The sequence below is a fragment of the Sceloporus undulatus genome, chromosome 1 (genome assembly GCF_019175285.1).
Source record: "Sceloporus undulatus isolate JIND9_A2432 ecotype Alabama chromosome 1, SceUnd_v1.1, whole genome shotgun sequence".
Taxonomy (NCBI): Eukaryota; Metazoa; Chordata; class Lepidosauria; order Squamata; family Phrynosomatidae; genus Sceloporus; species Sceloporus undulatus.
The window spans coordinates 70,483,947-70,508,344 of record NC_056522.1 but is presented as its reverse complement, the minus strand read 5'-3'; the positions used below and the strand labels follow the sequence as shown (position 1 = coordinate 70,508,344).

Below are 24,398 nucleotides of genomic sequence, written 5' to 3'. Positions count from 1 at the left end.
GGGTGCCATAGACAACAGTGCGAACAGAAAGCTGGACTAGATTTTTTTTACTCTGATCCAGCATGTTTTTTCCTGTGTCCTTAAATATTGGCATGATGTGTGCAGACCTTGAATAAATTGCCAACTGATAAGAACCACAGACTTCAGCTAAGCCGCTAGGTACAATATTTGCACCCTTACTATCCAAGACAAACCAACAGCACAGCTTCTCAGTATTGTATTCTGCTTTGGTACATTTCAAGCAGATAGATGTATCAGCACAAGCACTGTGGATTGGGGTGATAATTCTCATTGGTTGCTTTTATTTATTTTCCTCCAACTACATTAACATATCTTTTATATAATAAAGACAGTAGGTGTACAAATAAATGCTTAGGTAATACTTTGTTAACAAATTTAAGTAATCCAATGGCTGGTGTTTTTGAAAGGTTCAGTGAAGAAGAAAACCAGCTTTTCTTGAAAAATAAACAGAAGATTCCAAGTCTTCCTTACCACGAAAAAACATTGGCCTCAGTCACAAAACGAGATCAGTTGTTGGAAGAAAAGGAGTGGATACAGGTAAGAAGAATATAATACACCAGTGTGTGTGAGATAATGGTGTGTAGACAATTGTTGTTGTTGTTTTTGTTGTGTGTCTTTAAGTGGTTTCTGACTTTTGATGGCCATAAGGTCATTACGGGGTTTTCTTAGAAAGATTTGTTCAGAGGAAGTTGCCACTGCCTTCTCCTTAGGCCATGGGTCGGCAACCTGTGGCCCGCGGGCTGGATCCGGCCTGCGGAGGCTTTTTAGCTGGCCCACAGCAGCAGCCGCCGCTGCCGCCGCTGAATGCGGCTTTTTGCCTCTATGGGCGCCGGCATTTTTTCTCCCAAAATGGCAGTGAAGTCTCGCGCGACCTTCCCTGAGGTCGCGTGAGACTTCGCTGCCATTTTGGAAGAAAAAATGGCGGCGCCCATAGCGGTGAAGTCTCGCGCGACCACAGAAAAGGTCGCGTGAGACTTCACCGCTATGGGCAGCGGGCCTTTAAGAGACCCGCTGCCGCCCCAGGAGTCCCCAAAAGGGGCTCTCCGGAGTCGGCCGGGGCTCTTTAGGGACAGCTGCCGCCCCTGGCGTCCCCCAACGGGGCTCCGGAGGCGGCAGCGGGCCTCTTAAGGGGACCCGCGCGCCCCTGGAATCTCCAAGGAGGCCTCGGGCGGGGGGGTAGGGGGGAGGGGGTCTCTGAGAGGCCGCTGCGCCCTGGAGTCCTCAAGCGGCCCTCGGCGACGGGCAGGGGGTTTTAGGGGCCCGCTGCCGTCCCTGGAGTCTCCAAGAGGCCTCGGCGCCGCAGGGGGTTCTAGGGCCCGCGGCCGTCCTGGAGTTCTCCAAGAGGCCTCCGGCTGGCAGCCAGTGGGTCTCTTAGGGCCGCTGCCGTCCCTGGGTCTCCAGGGCCTCGGCGGCGGCGGCAGGGGGTCTTGAGGGCCGCTGGCCCTCCCTGGAGTTCCAAGGAGGCCCACGGCGGCGGAGGGGGTCTCTTAGAGGGCCGCTGCCGTCCTGGAGTCCTCAGTGTGGGCCCCGCGGCTTTTTTGCCAGCCCTGCGGGGCCTGGGGCCTGTCAGGGGCCGGCAAAGCGGGGAGGCCTCCACGCGGCGGCCCCCATGGCTTTTTCGCTGGCCTCTGATGGGGCCTGGGGCCCCGCAGGGGCTGGCAAAGATTTGGGAGGCCTTAGAGGGTGGAAGCTCCGCCCTGGCAAGCGGCCCCACCCCTCGAGGGTGGAAGCTCCACCCCCGGCACACGGCACCGACCCCGGAGGGTGGAAGCTCCACCCCCGGCCCCCCAGTCGCCTGAGGGAAAGCAACCCGGCCCCCGGCTCAAAAAGGTTGCCTACCCCTGCCTTAGGCTATCAATGTATAAATAAATGTCAGTTTGAGTCAAGAACATTCACTGCTGTGCAGTAATTAGAGCTTTGACTTTGGATCATCTGATACTCTAAAAAATTAATGGAGAGTTATGACACACACAAGTCATGTAGATCTTATGAGAGAGGGGCAGTCATTAAAGAGTCAGGTTTCTATAAACGCACCTTGATCTTTCCTATTTTTCATATATGCTGTTTGTTCTTTGGTTTTTCTAAATTTAAATAGAAATTGGTCAAGATATAAAAAAAATGTTCTTGAAAATCATCGTTGCTTGAGTGTTTTTGTTGTGATTGATCAGTTTCTGATAAAAAACTTCATGATTAAATTTATGGGGTGATAATTTAAATGTCTGGCACATAGTGATTATTATCCATATATTATTACTGCCAGCAACTATTTGCGCTATAGTTGCAACAATTTCAATTTTTTCCTTCTAGTACTTTTCCAGTGATAACTACTAAGATAAACTGCAAATGTTGACTCACAATGTAGATAGTGTTGCAGTGAGTATTCAAAAAGAGATATGTGTTTTTGATTGTGTACTGAATTCGTTTAATTTCATTTCATTTAAGAAAAAACCAAACTACAACTGAAATAAAGTTGCTGTAAAATTATTTTACAGCTGAAATGAAAAGCACAATGAAATTGTGCTTCTATGTTGTATCAAAATTTGATATGAAAAAGGTGATATGAAATCACTTCTCTCTTTGCTTCCCTCTCCCTTTCATTCACTGAAATGAGTACAGCACAGATTGGAGATGTATTATTTGTTAACTGAAACTATTAAATTTCTAACAGTGTTCCCAAATTGACAGAACAAAGAATGAATGGTTTGTAGACCACAAGTTGAACATGAGTCAACAGTGTGATGCAGCAGCTAACAAGGCCAATGCGATTTTAGGCTGCATCAGTAAAAGTATAGTAGCTACATCAAGGGAAGTAATAGTGCCACTCTGTTCTGCTTTGGTCAGGCCCCACCTGGAATATTGTGTCCAGTTCTGGGCACCACAATTTAAAAAGGATGTAGAAAAACTGTAACGTGTCCAAAGGAGGGTGACTAAAATGGTGAAAGGTCTGGAAACCATGTCCTATGAGGAACAACTTAAGGAGCTGGGGATGTTTAGCCTGGAGAAGAGAAGTTTAAGAGGTGATATGATAGCCCTGTTTAAATACTTGAAGGGATGTCATACTGAGGAGTGAGCTGACTTGTTTTCAGCTGCTCCAGAGACTAGGACCCGGAGCAATGGATGCAAGCTACAGGAAAAGAGATTCCACCTGAACATTAGGAGGAACTTCCTGACAGTAAGGGCTGTTCGACAGTGGAACACACTCCCTTGGAGTGTAGTGGAATCTACCTCCTTGGAGGTCTTTAAACAGAGGCTGGATGGCCATCTGTTGGGGATACTTTGATTGAGAGTTCCTGCATGGCAGGGGGTTGGACTGGATGGCCCTTGCGGTCTCTTCCAACTCTATGATTCTATGTATCATAAGCTTGATTTTATACTCAAAATAACAGTTGTCTTGGTGACCTTTTTATCTCTTTGACACATCCCTTTGTGTTGAAACATTAACTACCTTGTTCTCTTGCTGTTGAGTCTTAAGTCAGGAGGAACTGTACAACAATTATTACATCTTTGAGGTGTAAACTGAATTTCTTCAAGCAGTTCTTTCTGTTTAGAATGTGAACTGCTTCTCTGAAGCTAATAGCAGTAAAGTTATATTAGATGTTCATTGGCAGATCTTCAGAAAGGTGTTTTTACAAACTAACTGACTGTGGGTGGAATTCTTCAGGGGTACTACACTTTCAAAAGAGACCATTATGCTGGCAGTTCCACTTTCCTCATGCTTAGTTGCACACAGAGGTGGAAGTAGCAGCAGTACTGGTAAGAGAATGCCTCACTTCCTAGAGGAGAGGGTCCTTATAGTGAAGACACCTTAACCCAAACCGTGCGGTGCAGCTGCGTGGTAGAAAAGAAATCGCCTAGAGCGGCTTCTTTTTTACAGTGTCATAAGGGCTGCATCACAGCCCTTACAATGCTGCCTCCTGTTGGAGATGTGTGGGTACTCAGATGCCCACACTTCATCCATACGGCGCCTGTGTGGGTGTTGCCGCTCAAAAATGGTGCCGTCCACATGTAGTAGGACTCGGGAGCGTGCGGTTGGTGCGCACTTCCGAGCCCTACTATTACCAGGATGTCATGTCCTGGCAGTCTTTATCTGGCCTTAGATATCTGTTGCTTAAAGCCATCTTTCCAGAAAACCTTGGTGCTGCCCAGTGGTGTTGCTGTGGTTGGTGTCAGCTGGTGTGTGTGAATGAACTGTCCTCCCCTCCCTCCCTGGTCTCCTCTTGCTGTGCATTCTGGGCAGCTCTTCCAAGATCCAGCTTGGCCACTTGGCCAGCACCTGTGCCGGACTTTGAAGGCACCATGCCCACAGCAGAGGCAATTGCTTGGGGGGGAGGGAGGGAGAGTGCTGCAATCTCTGAAAGGCACTCTTTCTCTCTCACTCAGTAGTTGCTCCAGCCCCTCTGGGTGTACCATCCCACCATCTCTGGGGTGTCACTCAGTATAGCATGCATCCTCCCATCCTATCCTAGCAGCCAGGCTATACGCCATTTTCTTTTGTCACTGTTGTCACCAACTTTTCTGTCGTTTCCACTGTGCTGCTGCACCCATTTCTTTTTCATCTTGCTGCTGCCATTGCTCTACTTTCTCCTCTGCTGTTTTAATCCATGTTGCTAGCTTGTATTTTTAAGCACACTGGCCTTAATCTTAACTGTTTAGTTCCATACAAATCTCTTCAAATCAAGGAGACTAAACATATCCAGTTTATATTTTACTCAGTTCAATAGTTCAAGCTGCAACTTTGGTCCTTTTCAGACTCACAAAATCACAGAAGAGCCTTTTTGTCTAATTTGGGAATGATCCGGTGATGCATAATATGGGGGGGGGGGAGGAGGGATAGAATTAAAGTTATTGATTGATTGATTGATACTGCAGCCATTTAGGCAGGGATTATTTGACTGGCTCAATCCATGATATTTACAAATGGATTATAGGCACATGAGGAATTGGCCCAGGTGCACATTGATGCATGTGAAGAGAACCTTGGTTTATCTTGATCTTGGCCGTTTTGCACTAGTCTTTGTTTTCTGATTTTCTTTACATGTATGACCAGTATATTTTGTCCCCACTTTGGCAGAAAGAAATTGAAGTTCTTAGAACAAGACTGCTTCTTCTGGAAGCTAAAGACCAACAGTTAAAGACAGAAATACAAGAGCAAGATAAGTTCATCCAGGCCCAGGATTGTGATCTGTTTGGTTTGCTCAGCTGGGTATCACTGAGGGAACTACAGGCAATAGGCAAAGACTTGGCTGATACTTCAGAAGCATCACATAAAATTTCATGTAGTTTGGATTTTCCAGAATCCATAAAAAGGTATGTATTATTGGATGGCACGTTGAAATCTTAAAAAACAAACAAACCCAAAACTCTTATTTATTGCTTTGCTTCCAACGTTCTTTTCTTGTGCTCTGCCTTGTAGAGAAACATATGCAGATAAAATATAGTCATATATAGTTTTAGAGCCTGATGCACAGAGAAGCTACTTTGCTGAATTGGAGCAATGTTCATACTGTGTTGACTTTTCCTAGGAATTATGGCTTCTGAAATCATAATCCCACAAGGTATTCATTAAACATATACAATTCTGATGGTATGGTGGAAACTGACAGTATTGGAGGGGTTGTTTCTCATGATTTGGTTCCCAGGTGGAGCAGCTCTATGTGGTCATGTTTTTGAGAAGGTCCCATATTTTATAATGGTAAAGGTATAATTATTTAATGCAAAAATAGTTAACAGTCTGTGCTTTTGTCCTCTTGTTTTCTCCTCCTGTTGGTTCTTTTCCCATGTGATATAGCAGTGTTGTCTATACAGATAAGCAGAAAAATAAAAATAATACAGTGGCCCCTCGGTATCCCTGGGGGATCCATTCCGAACTCCCCCATGAATACCAAAATCTGCAGATGCTCAAGTTCCATTGTCCCTAGTGGCAGCACATGCACATGGATACACCAACATTAGGGATGACTTCACCTGAAGTCCTGTTGTCCTAATGGTGGCCTGGCTGTGTGCTCGCACAGCCACTGGGAACAATGGGGCTATCCTTAATGGTGGCCTGGCTGTGTGCATGTGCTGCCTTTGGGGCAACGTGGTCTTATCATGCACATTACCCCAATGGATACCGAGGTCCCATTGTATTCTAGTTTCTAGATATATTCTAGATATATATTTCTAGATCTTCCCACCCAGCAGGCAGTGGAAAATTAAGATTTTGAAAAAAAAACAGAATGCATGTCAGTTAAAATAAATCAATTACTTATTTTAATTCAATAACTTTAACTGGTAATTGTCAGGATTAATAGGAAAATAATTAGATAAACAGTGGTGATAAAGAGATAGCTTTTAGATCAGTCACTGCCATCCTATTTGTCATTGGTACAAGAAGTAGATTTAGTCAGGACATGCTTTCCCTACTTGCATTGGTGAAAAAGAATAATTTTGGACAAGTGTAATTAGTGACTCTTGGAATCAAGAAAGCCATACCAGTTAAATGAAATTCAGCCTGTCAACTTCATTTCTTTGGCTTTGTTTACCTAGTATTCATGTTGCTTTTGTTAAATTTATTCTACTTTCATTTTACTCATTCTTGATTTTTTATAGTGTTCAAAGATTCTGACTATAGATTGAGCAGTGGCAATCTAAATGCTGCCTCTAGAGGAATGCCTGGAGGGATAAATAGCCATAGATTTTAAAGAACCTGAACTGTGAGTTTGGCGCAGTACAGACTGTCGAAAAACAGCTGCCTGCTGGCGCCTGTTTTTCTGCTGGAGGGAAGCCGCAGCCACCAAACTTCCCTCTGGTTGCGGGTTCTTTTTACGCCGCAAGGGCGGCATAACGAGTGTGCCACTTGCGCACTTGTTACATAAGCGCTGCATGGTGCCATGTGGATGCTGCATAGTGCTTACATAACAATGGCGGTGCCCATGTATACAGAGCACCATCATTTTTAGGCCCTCGTCACATGCTAGGGTTGAGGGATGTGTGGGAGCGCCGCCCCGAGGCAACCCTAGCATGTAATGAGGGCGTCCTTTCGGGCCCATCTGTACTGGGCCTTCGTTTCCCTAATTATGTTAAGTTAAATGCATATTAGTTTAAAAGTGTTTGGGCAATATGAAAAACTTTTTTCTGTACAAGTTTTTTTTTTTGGGGGGGGGCATAATGGTTTGATATTGTCATTTGTCTAATTTTTCTATCTGCCAGTCCATTCATCTGCACTTGTGGGCTTGTAATACAAATAGAATCATAGATGTGAAGGGCCTGAAAATCTCATTAGTTAGGATAGTATTCAGAGACATAGTCATGTTAGTCTGAAATATCAATATGCAAAATTTCCCTCCCCTGTTGGTCACCTGTATCCACGGAGGCTCTCTACATAGTCTGAGATTCTGATTTTCCAAGTTCCAAGTCATGCAAAGAGCCTGTACAGATAGCAGAGAGTTTTCAGAGGTTTGCCCTCCACACTTAAAATGGTGAGAAAAATAAGGATAGAGGGGGTGGGGATGCTCCGCTTCCTGGTAAATCTTGTATCCTTTCCTGCAATCACATTTTGTCAGGCATTTCAATTTAGATAGCCACAGATTTATAGACACATATCTCCTAGAAAAAACACCCATTTGGGGTGGCTAAGCAGACAGGCCAGGATAGTACGGCTTGAGTGCTCACCCAGGTGGGTCTCTGGGTCAGCACTGGGACAGACAGATGTTTACACACCTGTCCCTGTGCTTCTCTGGGATCTGCTACCAGAGCATGTACCTTTGCTTGCTGTGCTGTCATTCCTACTAACCCATGTCAGTGTTTGATGCAGAAATGGGGCTCTTGGCTCCACCCACTTGACCAGGTGCCCAGTATCCATGTCAGACCTAATGAGGGGTAGTCTTCTCAGTAGGAGTGTTGGTGTGGCAAGGTATGGAGCACAGGGGGCCATTTAAAGAGCCAGGGCTTGCTGCAGAGTTTCCAGGAAACCCTGTTCCAAACTAGGGGTCAAGTTGACCCAGGGTAAAGGCTATTCACCAGATATATGTCCGGTCTGCTAGGACCAGAGCCAATTCTGGCCCTGGCATTTTGCCCTGCATTATTCAAACAGGACGACATGAGTACAGGGGAACTCAGGACTTTAGGTGTGTGAGAAGAACCCCAAGACATGAGTATGGGATATGTAGACCAAAGAGTTACATCGCATGATGTATATATTGTATATAACTTGTATATAATTTATTACAAGTGGGCCTTTAATTGTACTCTAAACTTTTTTATACTTCCTGTCAAACTTCCTAAATATTCTGTTCATTCCTAGAATTCTAAGGTTCATGACATTGACTCTTGGGATGCTTTTAGAGATTTAGTAAATTTGTGTTACCATCTGAAGTGGAAATAGTAAACTCCATAATTTTTTTGGCCCATTACAGATGGGCCTAAAAGTGCGTGCTCCGCGTGTTCTAAGGTTAGGAAGCGGCGGCGCTTCCGCACACCTCCAAACCCTAGCGCGCGCAGAGCACGCACAAAATGACGGTGGCCGTTCCACACGGCCGCCGCCATTACTACGTCACGACCGCGCCACCTCTAAACAGGGCGGCGCAGTTGTTATGTAGTGAGGCCGCGCGAGGGCGCTTAGTGTGCCTTTTCCGCAGCCCCAGAAGGAGCTCCGTTTCGGAGCTCCTTCCAGGTTTGCGTCGCTGGGTGCAGCCTTTAGATGGCTGCGCCCAGTGACGCAGAAGAGGAAGGGCCAAGCGGCCCCTTTCTCCTCCTCCCCGCTGCTGCGGGGTGTCCTTGGGGCTTGAAGCCCCAAGGGCACCCCTTTCCAGGCCGTGGGGAAGCGGCCTTTGCCGCTTCCCTGCGGCCTGGAAAGCGGCGGATTGGGGCCTCAGCGGCTGCCGCTCTAGCCACTGAGGCCCCGATCCGGCAGGGAAAGGGGCGGCTGCAGGCCGCCGCTTTTTGGCGGTCTGTAACACACCGTGCTGTCTGTTTTACCTGTCAATTATTTATGCAGATTAACAGGCTAAAACTTGTTCATATCTAGATATCAGATGCTGCTTTGGTGGTTTCCCCGTCATAATATGTATGTAGGATTAAAAAAGAGATAACACTTTCAAATATTAAAATGATTGGTAGGGTGAGTAAAAATTCCTGTACAGAAACTAGTATATTTTTTCTTCATACTTACTGCTCCCCTCTCCACAGTAAATTTTTTTTTAAGATTTATTCTATTTGGTTTACAAAAATACATTTGGTGGCATCTAACTTAAAAGCATTGGCTGGCATCCTATTTAGTAGTTGCAACATTATAAGCCATACTTTTAAGTGTTGGAATTCACTTCTACAGTTATTAATTACTGAACGTGACTCCCCAAACCCAATTTTTTTCAGCCAGGCAGCACCCCAGTTGAAGGGTTTCTGAGGTGCTGCAGATCCGGATACTGGGAAATGATGGCAGTGGCAAACTCCCTTTGAAGAAACTTGCCAAGAAACCTTATGATAGCTTTGCCTTAGGGCTGGCATAAGTCGGAAATGAGTTGAAGGCACATAATATCAATAATGCTCTCCCAGTTGTGGCATGTGTTGGAGAAGCATTTACAGAAGGACCCCGAGGTGGTTTCTCCATTTGCCAATTTTCAATGTGCCTTGTAGGTGGTTTCTCCATTTGCCAATTCTCAGTGTGCCTCGTGACTGGGTGAGTGCCACAGATAATTGTTTCCTAATCTTGATCTGTATCTCCTGAAAATTCTTTGGCTGGGATGTTGCCTGGTTCATTTAACTATGATGATGGAAGTCCATCATCATAGTTAATGTCAGATGATGCAGAATCTTGGCCATAGTTTAATGATAGTGTACAACTGTTCCTTTGCTTGTTAAAAACGTGCAAAAATATGTGTGGAGAAATTCAGCCATATAAACTGTAGGAGTGCTAAAGAATTATTGATTGGTTGATTGATTTTATATTGTGTCGACTTGGTTTGAAGGGCAAGGAAATCATTCTGTTTCAAACTTTTAATAGAATTTAATAGAAGCTTACATTGATGTAAGCTTCAGCATCTGGAATCCCCTGGAGTATTGCACTTGTATTCTTTGTAACGAGTTGGATTAGATCTGTTTTGAAGGTCATAGCTTTCAAAATGTCATTTCTGGAAAGATTTCAAAAGTGTTTGGAAGAAACTTTGTGCTGTTCTATTTTGGAGTTTTGGGAGCAACTAAAATGTTGCTTCTTCCTATGTTATCTATACCTGGTCCATCTCCTCCTCATAGTTGCTTCTAGGGGTGAGGGAAGGATTGTTGTCACCAAACAGCTTTTGCTTTCCTTTACTTCCTATCATCTCCCCACCCCCACCCCAGGTTTATATAGAAGTGAGGTGCTACAGTTTTTGTTGGCCCTTATTCTACAACCAGATCTGGTGGGAAGGATGGGGAAATGAGTATTCCCACAATTTACAGGAGAGCACCTGTACTGTCAATGGTTGTGTAGAAGAGGGAATTTCAGTAGGTATTGATTATTGTTTGGTTGCATGACAGGTGACACCTGCTGAAATTCCCTCTTATACACAGTCATTAAAAGGTAACTGGAGCAATCAGAGTCCCATATTCTGATCAAAAGGCTAAATAAAAATGGACATGGCAGTAATTGACCCAGCATGGTGAATTATCATGGGCTTCTATCTTTTCTTACTAAAGTTTGTATTCAGTTCTTTGTATCCTGTTCTTCCTCTGAAGAGCTCAGTACTGTGACTTACTGTTTCTACCAAGGACTAGTAGCCAAGGTTAAATTTATCTGTTTTTGCTGCTAGTAATATGCATGCGGACAACAGCGGGGTTTATTTCTGAACAGATAAGAATAGGAATACATTTTTCAGACTTTTACAGTAAAGATGTAGAGAAAGGTCCAAAACACAATTCAGAAATAACCCAGTTAGAGACCACTTTAACTGCCCTGGCTCAGTGCTAGGAAATGTTTTGAATTGCAGATTTGTGAAACATTCAACCTTTTCTGTCAGAGAGCTCTGGTGCCACAGTAAACTATAGTTCCCAGGATTCCCTAGCACTAAGCCAAGGCAGTTAAAGTGCTCTCAAACTGGATTATTTCTGCAGTGTGTTATGAACCAAAATGCACCTCAGATTTTCAATCTAAAATGCTATAGCTTCATGCAGAGGCCAACCCAAACCCTTTCACATGGTGATTCTCCAGTGTCAGTATAAAACTAACAGGTTTTAAAAATAGCAATGAGGAACAGTCAAAATTCATGACATGCAGGTGGCAATCAGGAAGTGGTTAGTAACATAATATTCTTCCTAAATACAAAAGATTGCAGGATACAGATTTCAGTACAGTATACTTAGCCATGTATTTATTTTTAAAATTAACATACTGTTAATTCTTTCTCTACAATCCTTTATTCTGGCTCTTTGAAAGGGCTCCCAGTTAAAAATTGTTGGAAGGGTAAATCATCTATGACTACAGAACTAAAAGTAAATTTTACATTTTACAGAAAGTAAATGCTTATAATGTACAATAAAGTCTTATTCTGCCTATATTATGCACAATGTCACTTGGAAGATTACCTTGGAGAGTGGTAAACTCCTTCATTGGAAGATACAGAGGCTGGATAGCCATATCTCAGTAATACTTTACTTTGGATTCCCATTTAGAGCTTGGATTAGGTGACCCTTGGAATCCCTTTCAGTTCTGTGATTGCCTGACTTGGATCTGAGTATCAAAATCCCAAGACCCTAAAGTACTGAAAGAAAATAATCCAAGAACATATGCAACTATAGAAAAATTGCAGGAAAAAAACATACTTTTGGAAGCTGCTGCTTCTTCTTCTTCTTCTTCTTCTTCTTCTTCTTCTTCTTCTTCTTCTCCTTCTTCTTCTTCTTCTTCTTCTTCTTCTGTGACTTCAAGTTATTTTTGACTTATGGCGACCATAATACACCCTATCATGGGGTTTTCTTGGCAAGATTTGTTCAGAGGAGGTTTGCCATTGCCTTCCCCTGTGGTTGAGAGCATGTGACCTGCCCAAGGTCTGGTCACTCAAAAATGACTTTTGAGTCTCACTGCTGAAGTAGGACTTTAGAGTTGCCTCTAAACCACAAAGTAAGAAGAGCTGCTACAAGTTTCCTTGCCCCATTTTCTTGCTCCAGGAGATAAGCCCACCTTATCTCAGTGAAATAACTCTTAAAGAGAGTCTAGATGTTTTCTAGGGCCACTGAGGAAAGGTCATTCTGCCTTTTGATGTGATTTGTATTCTCCATTCAAGCCATCACAAAAGCTATCATAGTGGAATATGATAGTGGATTTTGCTTTCTGTATTGCTTAGCAGACTTGGATGATCATATAATGACAGTGTTTCAATAATTAATTCAATCTTTCTAGGCTTCAAGAAAAAGAACTGTTGCTCAATATGTCTATTAAAGATATTGCTGCCAAAGTAAGTGCATTTAAAAATTCTTTCTTTTTTCCTGTAAATTTAAAGCAACAGGGAAGCATTTGATGATTCCGTGTAAGAAAACATTCTGTGAATTGTCAGTAAATATTGTTACCTTGTTAATGTAGTATTACATGAGTATGGGAATATAGATATTATATTAATCCAGATGATGATGATGATATTACTATATAGTGCCATCAATCTACATGACTCTTCACAAAATAAAACAACAAAAGAAAGATAGCCATCTTGGTCAAAGGTGTACAATTTAACTACGTGCACACACATGGGAATAAATAAATAAATAATAAATAAAACTTTTATTTATATTCTACCTCTCTGTCGATGACAGAGGCGGGTTACAAGTTAAAACTTAGATACAATCTCAAATCCCCAATCCCACCCTCCCCTTAAAACATCAGTTAAACCTTAGCAATTTAAAACCATACTTTAAAACAACATCCAAACAGCATCATCTATATCAACATCAGCAACCAGGCAGTAAACTGTAGTGAATTCAGAGGCGTAAAAGGGTTCAAATTGGTGGCCGGGTTTTCTATTCGGGTAAGGCCTGACAAAAGAGATCTGTCTTGACATCTTTTTAAAAGCTGTCTAAACTGGTGATATGACAGATCTCTTCCAGCAGGCTGTTCCATAATCTGGGAGTGGTTGACGAGAAGGTCCTCTTTGTGGTTGCAGTTAGCCTAGTTTTTATAGGTTGCAATAAATTCCTCCCAGAGTAGTGAATTGTATGCAAGGAGTCGGTTCTGGAGATAGGTTGGACCCAAGCCATTTAGGGCTTTAAAGGTGATAACCAACACCTTGTACTGTGCCTGGAAATAAATAGGCAGCTAGTGAAATGATTTTAGAATAGGTGTTATCTGATCGCATCTGATTTTACCAGTAATCAACCTGGCTGCCATGTTCTGAACTAATTGAAGTTTCCGAACTAAGCACAAGGGTAGTCCCATGTAGAGTGCATTGCAGAAATCGAGTCACGATATCAATTTGATATTGGTGTCTTTCTTACATTCTGTCTCCGGTTTGCATCTTCTTCCCTTTCACTTCCTTCTTGAATCTCCTTCCAAAAATCTTCCTATAATTTCTTCCTGTCTTATTCTTCCAGATTGATTTTTTGAACTTACCTCCTATTGTTCCACCTTAACAGACTCCTCCCACTCCACCTTCTCACTCCAAACTTCAATACTACATTCACACAAAATTGGGGTTATTCCTGTAATGCGGACGCAGCCTGAGTATTCCTTGCCTAAGAAAATCCTATGTCATAAGTCAACAGCCATCTTGAAGGTGCACGCATACACACATGCGCGCACGCACACACATGAAGTCTCCAGAGTGTGCAGAAACCATAGTCTTCTTTTTGACTGGTCCCATTTCACTTCCAAATGGATAGGCTCTTTGGTGATTAAAAGTTAACTATCAAGGAAATTTTGCTTGTTTTCAGAGAAACAGGGCCAGAGGGCCTTTCATAAGTGAGATGTTTTATGCTTGGCGCCCAACTCTGCAGGGATGTTAGATGGCATCCAAAGAGACATTTGAGCACACCAGTTTCCTAGCAACATCAGAAGTTTGTGCTAGTGAGAGAAATGGGTTCTGTTTCAGGGAATATTGGCCCAGACTGTCTAGCTGTGCCTAAAGATGAGTGGGAATTACAGTTTGTTTGTTTCATCAGAGTTTACCAAAATCTCCATGTAGAAGAAAGCAAAATGGACAGATGTTATTGTTGTTGTTATTGATGATGATTAACTTTATTGATATCCCAGCTTTCCCCCCCCCCCCCCCCCCAAATTGCAATTCAGGGAATTATATGAATTATAACAAATACAGTACAGTTGAAACATACAAAAGGTTGAAATGGAATTTGAAAAAAATGTAATCAAAACTTAATTAATGTTAAATAAATAACATTAAAACAAAATAAACATTAAAATAAAAGATAATATTAATAAGAACAATTTAAAATACAAAAATGAAAATAATAAAAAGTAGTTTAAAAACAGTGACCCTATTGAAATATTTTCTTTTAAAAAATTCAGTGCCCAGAAGCTTGTTGGAATAAAAAAGTGTTTGCCTGCAGATAAAAGGAAACCATGGAGCCTACCTGGGAAAGGAAGTTCCAGAGCCACTGAGAAGTCAGTGTTCTCTAGGAATAGGAGAAAATTTAGTTTCAACCCAGTTTTTAAATCACAATTTACCAGCATTCCACTGTTGCATTCCAAAGGAGAACTGACAGATTTGCCAAGTTCTTTGGGATGGATGTCAGTTTTGTTTCAGTTCAGTTTTGTTCATAATTTACTAAAATTTGCTAAATTCAGCTGTGAGGGGAAAACAAAATGGACAGATATATTGCACTCCTAGCTCTGTCACACATCTCTTGCAATGGAATTCTATTTTAGTTCCATCATGGCAGCTAGTTTAGGGTTGTTAATCTGAATCAGTTATATCATGGAACAATACATTCCTTATATTTTGATCTTTAACAGTTACTGACTGTTAACAGGATATTTAGAAAGATCAAACATCTGGAATCATTTACCAGCATTGGCCTTTTGTTTGAAATGTAGTTCCACACTGCTTCTCTGTTGCATTTGTTTTTATTTTCTCCATTTAGACCATTGCTAACAGAGTTGCTATTTCTGTGGTTTGCGAGGCAAAGACATTGGGCTGTAGGATAAATATCTTGCAGCAATATCACACATCACTTTTTATTAACCTTTGTTGTCTCATTGTGTAATGATATGTCATGTCTGTACACCAAGACAATTTGAAGTGCCTTTTATATTTCCTCATAGTTTTACATGAATGAATTATATATCATGGTTGTCTGCCTCAATCTAGGTATGTACCAGTCAGAAGCTCTGCAGCACTTTAAGGAGGAAAGTAAGTGATATTGAGACTCAACTACCAGCTCTTCTTGAAGCCAAAATACTTGCTGTATCAGGTAATTTTTGATAGAATAGGAAGATGCAATATGATTTCATAATTGTGGATTTTTCATCCTAACCTAAATGTATAGAGAAATCAAGAGTGAATTTTTTGGCTTAGAATGGCATTTACCCACAAACAAATGAATGAAAAGATGCATGAGAATTAATTTGTAGCTTGTAGGTTTGAATGACACTTCTCAGTGGAATACAGGAGTTGGCAGCTTCTGCTTATTGAGATCAATAAACAGCTAATGTTTATTGTTGGCAGCAAAAGAGCTTTTGTCTTTAGTGTGGCTGTACACAGTAATTCCTAAGCATAATATAAATATACTAGATGATGGTTGAAAGTCTGAGATATATGGGGAATATGGCTACAACATCTTTTATGACATTGATATTCAGGATTGATTTGGTTGATCTGATTGGGTAGGCGGGTGTGCCTTCCTCCATCACTGGGCCATGTGTATCCCTCCTGAAGCTGTGTGTTTGGTGGAAGAGGATGACCATCACAGATGGAAGGAGTGTGCCATATTCAGACAAAAGTATATAATAGCTGTGCCTCTCTAATAGAACCTACATAGAAATATGAATCTGCTCATGACATACTAAGATGAGACACACACACGTGTGTGCGTGTGCGCACACACACAGAGGCTATTCATACTAAGCATAAAACTGATACATGAACGTCATAGCAAATTAAGCAGATAAATATGTAGGGGCATGTATTCATAACATCTTTTCTTCCCATGAACTTGGAATTACTGTACTTCTCTGTTTGTTTTCATTTTTGAGAGGGATGGAAAAGAAATATACACAGTTGTGTTTGCAGTTTACAGAGCTGAAAAGTAGCAAACCTCTCTGTTTAGATAAAGAGCCAGTGACACCCCTGCTTTTGTCATTCCTTCTGAAGTGGGTTTCCAGTATGCGGAAGTGTGTCTGATTCTGGCCACATTACTGCATTACACTCTTATAGTGCTGCTATTCCACTTTTACTGCCCTGGCTGCTTCCTGTTGCATTCTGAGGTTTGTAGTTCTAAATGCCCCTCCCTAAACTGCAAATCCCAGAATGCAACAGGAGTAAGCCACAGTAGTTAAAGTGGAATAGCAGCACTATAAGGGTGTAGCGCTGTAATCTAGTGGATCTAGAAGGAGTAGGACTGCCATTTGTCCTGGAAAACCTGGAGAATCCCTAATTGAAGGGACTAAAAAAATGCCCCAGCCAGCTGGGCCAGTTGAAATAATAAATCCCAGATTTCTCCTTCATTACAGGCTAATGAGCAAGTTAAAATGTGATCGTGGCAATGAAGCAGGAAACCATGCAAGAAGACTGGCACTGGCAGGAGCTTCATCCTACCTTGGTGGCTCTTGTTGCTGCTTCACAGTCATAGCATTGCCATCTTATTCTTCCATTCCCTCTCCTCTTCCCCTGACAGGCCAGAAGGTGCAAATGGAATGGAGGCAAGCAGAGATGACCTTGTGGTGATTGTATTGGTGGCTTGAGCCTAGGGCTAGGCAGTGCAGTGGAATTTTGCTTCCAAACAGCCTCAAGAGACACTCTGGGGCTGCTTGGAAGCCTCTCTATCTTCACACCAGCTAGGGGGAAAATGAAGAAAAAAAGAGCACTTAGCTTGGGATTGGTACTGAGTGAACCATAATGATACAAAAAGTATAATAATTAATTTTTAAAATTTGTATAGTCAGAATTCAGATTAATAATATGCATAGTTATAAGTTCCATAGTATGAAAATTAGATGCCCAGATATGAGGGACTGGAATGTGGCAGTCCTAAGCAGGACAAAATGGAAACAACCAATCGATCAAGTATAAAAGAGAGAGGGAGTCTTAGTACGTACATAAAAGGTATTGGTTCTCAAAAATAATAATATTTATTTATTACACCCTTTCCACCAAAGGGTGGAACATCAAATATATATAATAAAAAACTAGAACTATAAAACATAACCCTATAAATATACATGAAATCCCCAACATCCCACCAGTTACTGCCCATCTCAGCAACCTCAGTGGCTTAATTTAGTGAATCAAAGAGGAAGGTTTTTAATCCCTTACAAAAAAAGGTGAGCTGGATGCCTTTGTGAGCCTTTGTAAATGTTTATAATGGAATCAAAACCTGCATGGGTTTTTATTTTCTTAAAAATGTGTGTCCAAAGCTTCTATCTGACAACTGGTAGTTCTAAGAACAGGGGGCAAAGCTTTGCCCTCCCTCCATCTGTATGTGTCTCAAGGTTTGAATCACAGCTTGGTGGCAAAGAGGCAGCTTAGTGAATATGTACAAATATGAGCTCTAAATTATGGGGCAAACTCCTGACCTACATTTTGATCATGGGAGGGATCGATAACCAATCATCACTATGTAATACATCCCCCTTCTCAACAATTTTTTCCATTCTGGAATCGCATGTGGTCTGAGGAATGTTTATAAGTGACATACTCATTTGCGTACCAGGGTTACCAATTGGCTTGACTACTGTTATTTTTTATCAAGAAGGCTTCCAGTATGTGGAAGTGTGATTGACTCCAGATCTAGGACACTGTGAATGCATTACAGCTGCTCCAAGGGCCCAGGGGTGAGGTTTTTACTTTTAGGAACCACCTCTTAAAAGAACAATGAATAAAATTAAAAATAGTGTTGCTAGTTTATTGTTGGAACTGCATATGATCTGGTTATATTTGAAATGTACTCATGAATAACTGCTGATTTTTACTCTAATCTTTAATTAGCAACTGAAAGGCTTCTGTTTTTTTTCATGGTTTTAGTGAGATTGTGCTTGGTGTCTCTTTAATGTATTTTCTCTTTTAAAATGTTTTAAATTGGTTTTTGTTTATGTTTTCAATGTGTATAGCTTATTGTTTATTACAAACCTTATGTATTGCATATATAAAACAACATCTGTCTGTCTGTCTGTCTGTCTGTCTGCTTGGTGCACTACATGTAGAATAATAATTCTCATCATTGTTAGTGGATTATCAGCAAGAGCCAGAGCCAGACGAAAAGCAGTTTACCACTCAGTTCCCTGCCTGGGGGCAGCTGCTGTTTATTCCAGGCAACCTGCCAAGTGGTAAATTGCATGGTTGAACTATATGTACAGTTCACTTCAGCAAAATTATGTAGGTCTTCATCATGCCATTTGTATGTCAGTTTGTGCTGATGTCTGCTTTGAATGGCTTTGAATGTCTGCAGTGATTGCTAGCTAATTGAGACTGACTGACTATATTGGTCATGGAAAAGGCTTGGCACAGGCCTCCTGTGTCCAGGTGTATTGCCACATGCATAACATCTTCCATCCGAGAGTATTATTAAATAATAGTGCAGTCTATTAGTGTACAAACAAAACTTCTATTCAGATATAAAATATCAAGCTGTGATGATGAATGGTGGTGGTGGTGGTGACGACGATGACAGCAACAGTGATGATAATCCTAATGTCATTCATTCACCTTCCCTGGGGTACATTCACACAAAATATTCACACAAAATATTTTACATATGCTATCCAAAAGAGGAATTAAAAGTGAGATATACTCTAAAGTCTGTACAACAGCATTGGATAGAAATATCTTTTATGTGCTTTGAAAGATAACACAAAGAAAGAAAAAGTGTAGTCCTAACTCAAATGTGTGACAGCTGTGGGAGTTTAAACTTAAAAGCAAGCCTCTTCTGCTGTCAAAATTCTCTTCTGCCAGATGATCTGAAAGATCTGCCAAAAAAGCAATCTGGCAGCAGAACTGCTCTGCTGGTAAGACATGCTGGTAGAAGTGTGAAAAATATTGGCAGAAAAGGGAGAGGTTGAGGGAGGAGGTTGAGCTAATACCAGTGCCAAACCTCCTACAGCCCAGGAATACAACCACAATTTGGGTGCAAAGTTAGTCCAGGGTGAGCGTAGTTATAAATAATGCCCTACATTACCGAAGCTGGGAGAGATATGGATTCAGTACATCTTCAGTTGACCCACTGTTGACTCATCTTTTGAATCATAGAGTTGGAAGAGACTATCTAGTCCAACCTCCTTGCCATGCAGGAACACACAATCCAAGCACCCCTGGCAGATGGCCATTCAGACGCTCTTTAAAAACCTCTAAAGGAGACACTACCCCAGGTGACAGTGGTTGCTAACGAAAACTATAATTTACTGGATAATATATCTCCTAGACTCCTGAAATTACAATAGAACACTAAAAGTACAGACTGTTGAATTTTCAGGAAATTTAGAACATTAAAATATTTGAAATATTAGGACATTTTTCCAAACGTTTAAGATACTAAAAAATGAAGTACTAAGAAAAGAACTCATTTTAATGGGCTACTCAGGGTAGTTAATTCTAGATAGAGTAATTTTACTTTGATTTATCTTAGTTAATGTAGGTACAGTACTTTAGGAAACTGAAATGAGTATTTGGCTTTTTCTTAAAAATAGGTATTGAGAACACAAAATGCAAAAACAATAATTAAAAACAAAAGCAATGTCATTACTGGGGGGGGGGGTTAAAATTAGGGCATTGACTTGCATATAAGAAACCTGCCTTTCCCAATAAAATTTTCCTGCAGTCCCCAAACTTCTAACATTACAGTAATTTAAAACTTAAGCTGAGCATTTAGGATTATACATAATTTAGGTATCCAAAGAAAAGGGGCAGGTAAAGTTATGCAGATACTGTAATGCAAACACTACAAATATGAGTTTTAGGTGTGAACAATTTTCAATGTCTCACTCTCTGCAATGCTAGAAATTTGGGGATGGAAAGAAGATTTCATGGGGAAGATTCTTATTTGGGGGAGGGCAATGACTTTATTTTGTCAGTCTGCAACTACACTCCTAAAAGCCATTATGACACTTTTACTAAAATTAAGTGGAGAATTGTTTAATTTCCAATAAAGGTGGAAGGAACATTGCTTTCAATAAACATGAGCTTGTTCCCAATATAAATACAAATTTTAATGTGGCGTTTACTATTTAATTCTAGACACTAAATTTTGTACTTTCCCTGTGAAATCAATACACACAAACACACACATCTGTGCACATACTCAAACAGATAAGATTGGTTTGGGAACATTTCTGTGAGTTCTCTTGGTCACAGATTGTCCATGTATAGTAATTTTTAGGAATAAAATAGTTCAATGCAAACACATCCCCCCTTATTGTAGCTGAATTCTTTGTATGTGGAAAGGATTCTTTTTACAACATGATCAAGTGCATGGAAGTAAATACATCTAAATACACATACTGATGGAAAATGGTGGCATTGCCTCAATCATCTCACTAGTATTCTTAGCAGCGAACATGCACAATCTTCATTGAAATATGCTGTGTTTTTCTACTGATATACTTGTCGCCAATTTTCTACTAATTCTACTTGTCACCAATTTCAGATAGGTAAACTGGCAGTTTTTTTTAATAGTATGAAGAATAGTGGAGTGAAAGCAATCTTACAATTCACTTTTATACAGATTTGTTGTTGTTGTGGTGTGCCTTCAAGTTGTTTCCAACTTATGGGGTTTTCTTTCAAGATTTGTTCAGATGGGGATTTGTCTTTGCCTTTCTTTGAGACTCAGAGGCTATGACTTACTCAAGTGGGTTTCCACGGCAGAGCGGGGATTCAAAACCTGTCCTCCAATGCTTAAAACATGCTTGCTCTCTATAGTATAGAGAGTATCTCTTGCATAGAGACTTAGCTGAAATTGATCTATGATGCTTGTAGGATGCTTTTTGTTATCTATTCTTAGACAAACACCAGAGGAGTGATAAGATAGGGATATGCCCCCCCTCCCTCCCCCAAATTATAATGCCACTTCAGAAGATAATATTGAGCATCATTTCATCAATGTTCCCCATTTTTGTGGAATTGATTTTCTTTTCAAATGTTGGGAAAGGACTGCTACCTACTTAGCAAGATCTGACAAGTATTATTTGAGGCGATGCAGTGTGGAGATGTTGAAACAAGAAAGTCAAGAAATGAATTACGTGCAGTTTACATCTGTCATGAAAGTGAAGACTTGTAGCAATTAAATTTTATTAACTAGGTGTTTTCCTTAAAGAATTTATTTTCAGCCATCAAAAATTACCTTTGTCTATTTCTTTAAAAGAATTGAGGGCACTATGATTATTTTGTGACTTTTTACAGAAACAGATTTATGTGTATGTCATGCAGCATTTAGGAAGTGCCAATTTTAGTTACCGTGATTGAGGTCAGGAGTTCACAGCTGGCACTTTAAGAGAGTAGTGTGCCGATCCCTTGATGAGTTCTTGATATTTCATCTCAGACTTGAAGGCACATACCCTCTGTCAGGAAGAAAAAAAGCTACATAGGGCAGATTTGCCTCATGGGCATATATTAGAGGCAAAAATGCTTATACATTATTAACTGAGAGATGGTGCTTATTTCATCAGAGCTTCAAGTTTTGATATTAACCTTCCCTCTGGGAATTTGTAATCATTTGGAAAGCATAAAAGTTTAATAGGCAGGGTTGTAGCTTCTGCCTAACTTTTAGAAGAATGATAAATATTAGGCTTCAGATTCTAATTAAGAAACCTTTAATTTCTGAATAGACTAATGGAGGGAAAAAAACCCATCTTTTAAGGTGTCATGCTTAGTTTTGCTGTAGAAAAGATCCTTCTCAGGTCAAAAAAGCCAAGGCATGGCTTTCTTCCTCTCCAGCAGCAGTTGGGGTGGCTAGACAGGACACTTCGTGAGAAATTGTTGCTGACTACTCAGAGTATTGAAAATATAATGCCAGCCTGACCAGCATCCTCCAGGAAGCTGGCATCCTTAGCCAGAAATATCTAGGAGTGTCATTTCAAGTTAATGACTAAGGATGAAGCCTGCAAACCATTGTCTATCAAGCTGTCCATGCCATTGCCTACATTCTGAGGGATAAGGGTTTTTTGATTGACATGATGAGAGTGGTAGAAAGGGATGGGTACAGCAAGGATCAGACACATTATGAGTTATACTCAGATTTGGGGTTGTCTGAGTACAGATACAGACATTTTGAAGTCATGAGAAAAAACTTTTTAAGGGAGGAATATGGAAATTTTCAGAAATCTTTTTAAAAACATGACATCAACAGTCTTTAGAGATAAAATATATTTTTATAGATTGAAAGTCACTTTGTTACTTAGAAACATAAAATGTATTATTTATCACTTTGTTTAGTACAAAATGATCATGTTGTATATCTTTTTAATCATTTTATCTTTTTCTGTAGGTGATTTTAACTGGTTTAAATTTTTTATTCTGAAGGTTTTTTTAATTGACTCTTTATGGGACCAGCCTTGGGTCCCACTCTGGGAGAAAGGTGGCATACAAACAAATAAGTGTTCAGTATATAACATCTGATTGTCTTGATGCATAATCTGTACTCAGGACAGAATACAGAGAAGCAGAGTGGTTCCCAATCTGCAAATGGGTCAGGCAAGGCTGCATACTATCACCTTATTTATTCAACCTGTATGAGAAAATATTGTACACAGAGCAGACTTAGACTCAGAGGTAGGAAGAGTGAAGATAGGAGGAAGAAACATTAACAACCTAAGATATTCATATGACACAATAATACTAGCAGAAACAAAGACCTGGAACAATTACTGAAGAAGGTTAAGGAGGAAATTGCCAAAGCTGGATTACTGCTGAACACTTAAAAAACAAAACAAAAATAATGACCACAAAAGATCTACAAGAATTCATTCTTGACAAGGAGACAATTAAAATAGATGAAGTGTTCCCATACCTTGATTTAAATATTGATCAGAACAGAGACTGCAGTCAACAAATTAGAAGACTAGGAGTGGGAAAGGCAGCTATGAAAGAAATAGATAGGATCATAAAGTATAAAGACATAACTCCGATAGTCCAAGCCTTTATATTCCCTAGCACAACGTATGGATTCAAGAGTTGGACAGTGAAAAAATCAGATAGAAAGAAATAAACTCATTTGAGATGTGGTTCTAGGGAAGAGTGCTGAAGATACTGTGGACAGATAAGAAGACAAACAAATGGATTCTAGAACAAATCAAGCCCGAATTCTCCCTCAAATCCAGGATGATCAAATTGAGGCTGTTGTACTTTGGCCACATCATCAGGAGGCATGACTCATTTGAAAAGGCAATGATGCTAGGAATAGTGGAAGATAGTAGAAAGAGAGGAAGACCGCATGGCAGATGGTTCGACTCAATGAGGGAGGGCACAGGGCTGGGCCTACAGGACCTGAGCAGAGAGGCTGAGGACAGGGAGTCTTAGAGAGGTCCCATCCACAGTGTCGCCATACGTTGAAGTCAACTCAAGGGCAGTTAACAGCAACAATATTAAAAATAAAGTTCTGAATATACAGAATACGTTGTCTGAATATATAATATACAGATTGAATTTTCTTTTGCTTGTTGTTGTTATTATTAATAATGGAGCCACAAGGTCCTGAATTCTTTGGTGAGATAACTCTTTGGTTTGGTCAGTTTATTAAGACCAATGAAAAGCAATGAAACAAAAGAAACATGAACTTTTGTCAAACAGAATTTTCCTTCTCTCTCCTTGTTCTCTATATTGTCAAGCGGTTATTTCCATACACTGAGAAAAACAAGCAAGTAATGATCAGAGGAATTACAATGATCAAACACCATACATTGTCTTACATAAATCTTCCTGTTGCATAGTTTTTAGAAATAATTGGATGGGAATAAATGTATGAACACCTTGTCTTAAACATTTTGTTCACCATTTTAAAAGAAAACATTTCACAATCATTTTTTAAAACCTTTTCCGGCAATAAAAGCTTTGAAGAAAAATCATCTCCCAATTATTCTGTTTTTTGTTTGCAGACCTTCACAATCTCTAGTTTGTCATGGAATGAGATTTGTGAGGTTTGTGAATGTGTGAGGTTTATATTATGAATTCCCCCTCTTCTGGATTTGTGTCTATTGCTGCACATTTTTGACTTCTATATAGCGCTGTAAATTTACACAGTTTATTATAGTGAAACTGAATAAAGTCTGGTACAGTTTTGGA

General features: G+C 40.6%; 1 protein-coding gene across 1 annotated transcript in view; it reads left to right on the top strand.

Moving 5' to 3' along the window:
* DISC1 (DISC1 scaffold protein) overlaps positions 1 to 24,398 on the top strand; it is a 267,571-nt gene that overhangs the window by 86,132 nt on the left and 157,041 nt on the right. Inside the window, exons 7-10 of the mRNA XM_042456717.1 lie at positions 429 to 558; positions 5,093 to 5,328; positions 12,371 to 12,425; positions 15,285 to 15,387. Of these exons, the coding sequence (XP_042312651.1) occupies positions 429 to 558; positions 5,093 to 5,328; positions 12,371 to 12,425; positions 15,285 to 15,387 (524 nt within the window). The remainder of the gene's footprint in view (positions 1 to 428; positions 559 to 5,092; positions 5,329 to 12,370; positions 12,426 to 15,284; positions 15,388 to 24,398) is intronic.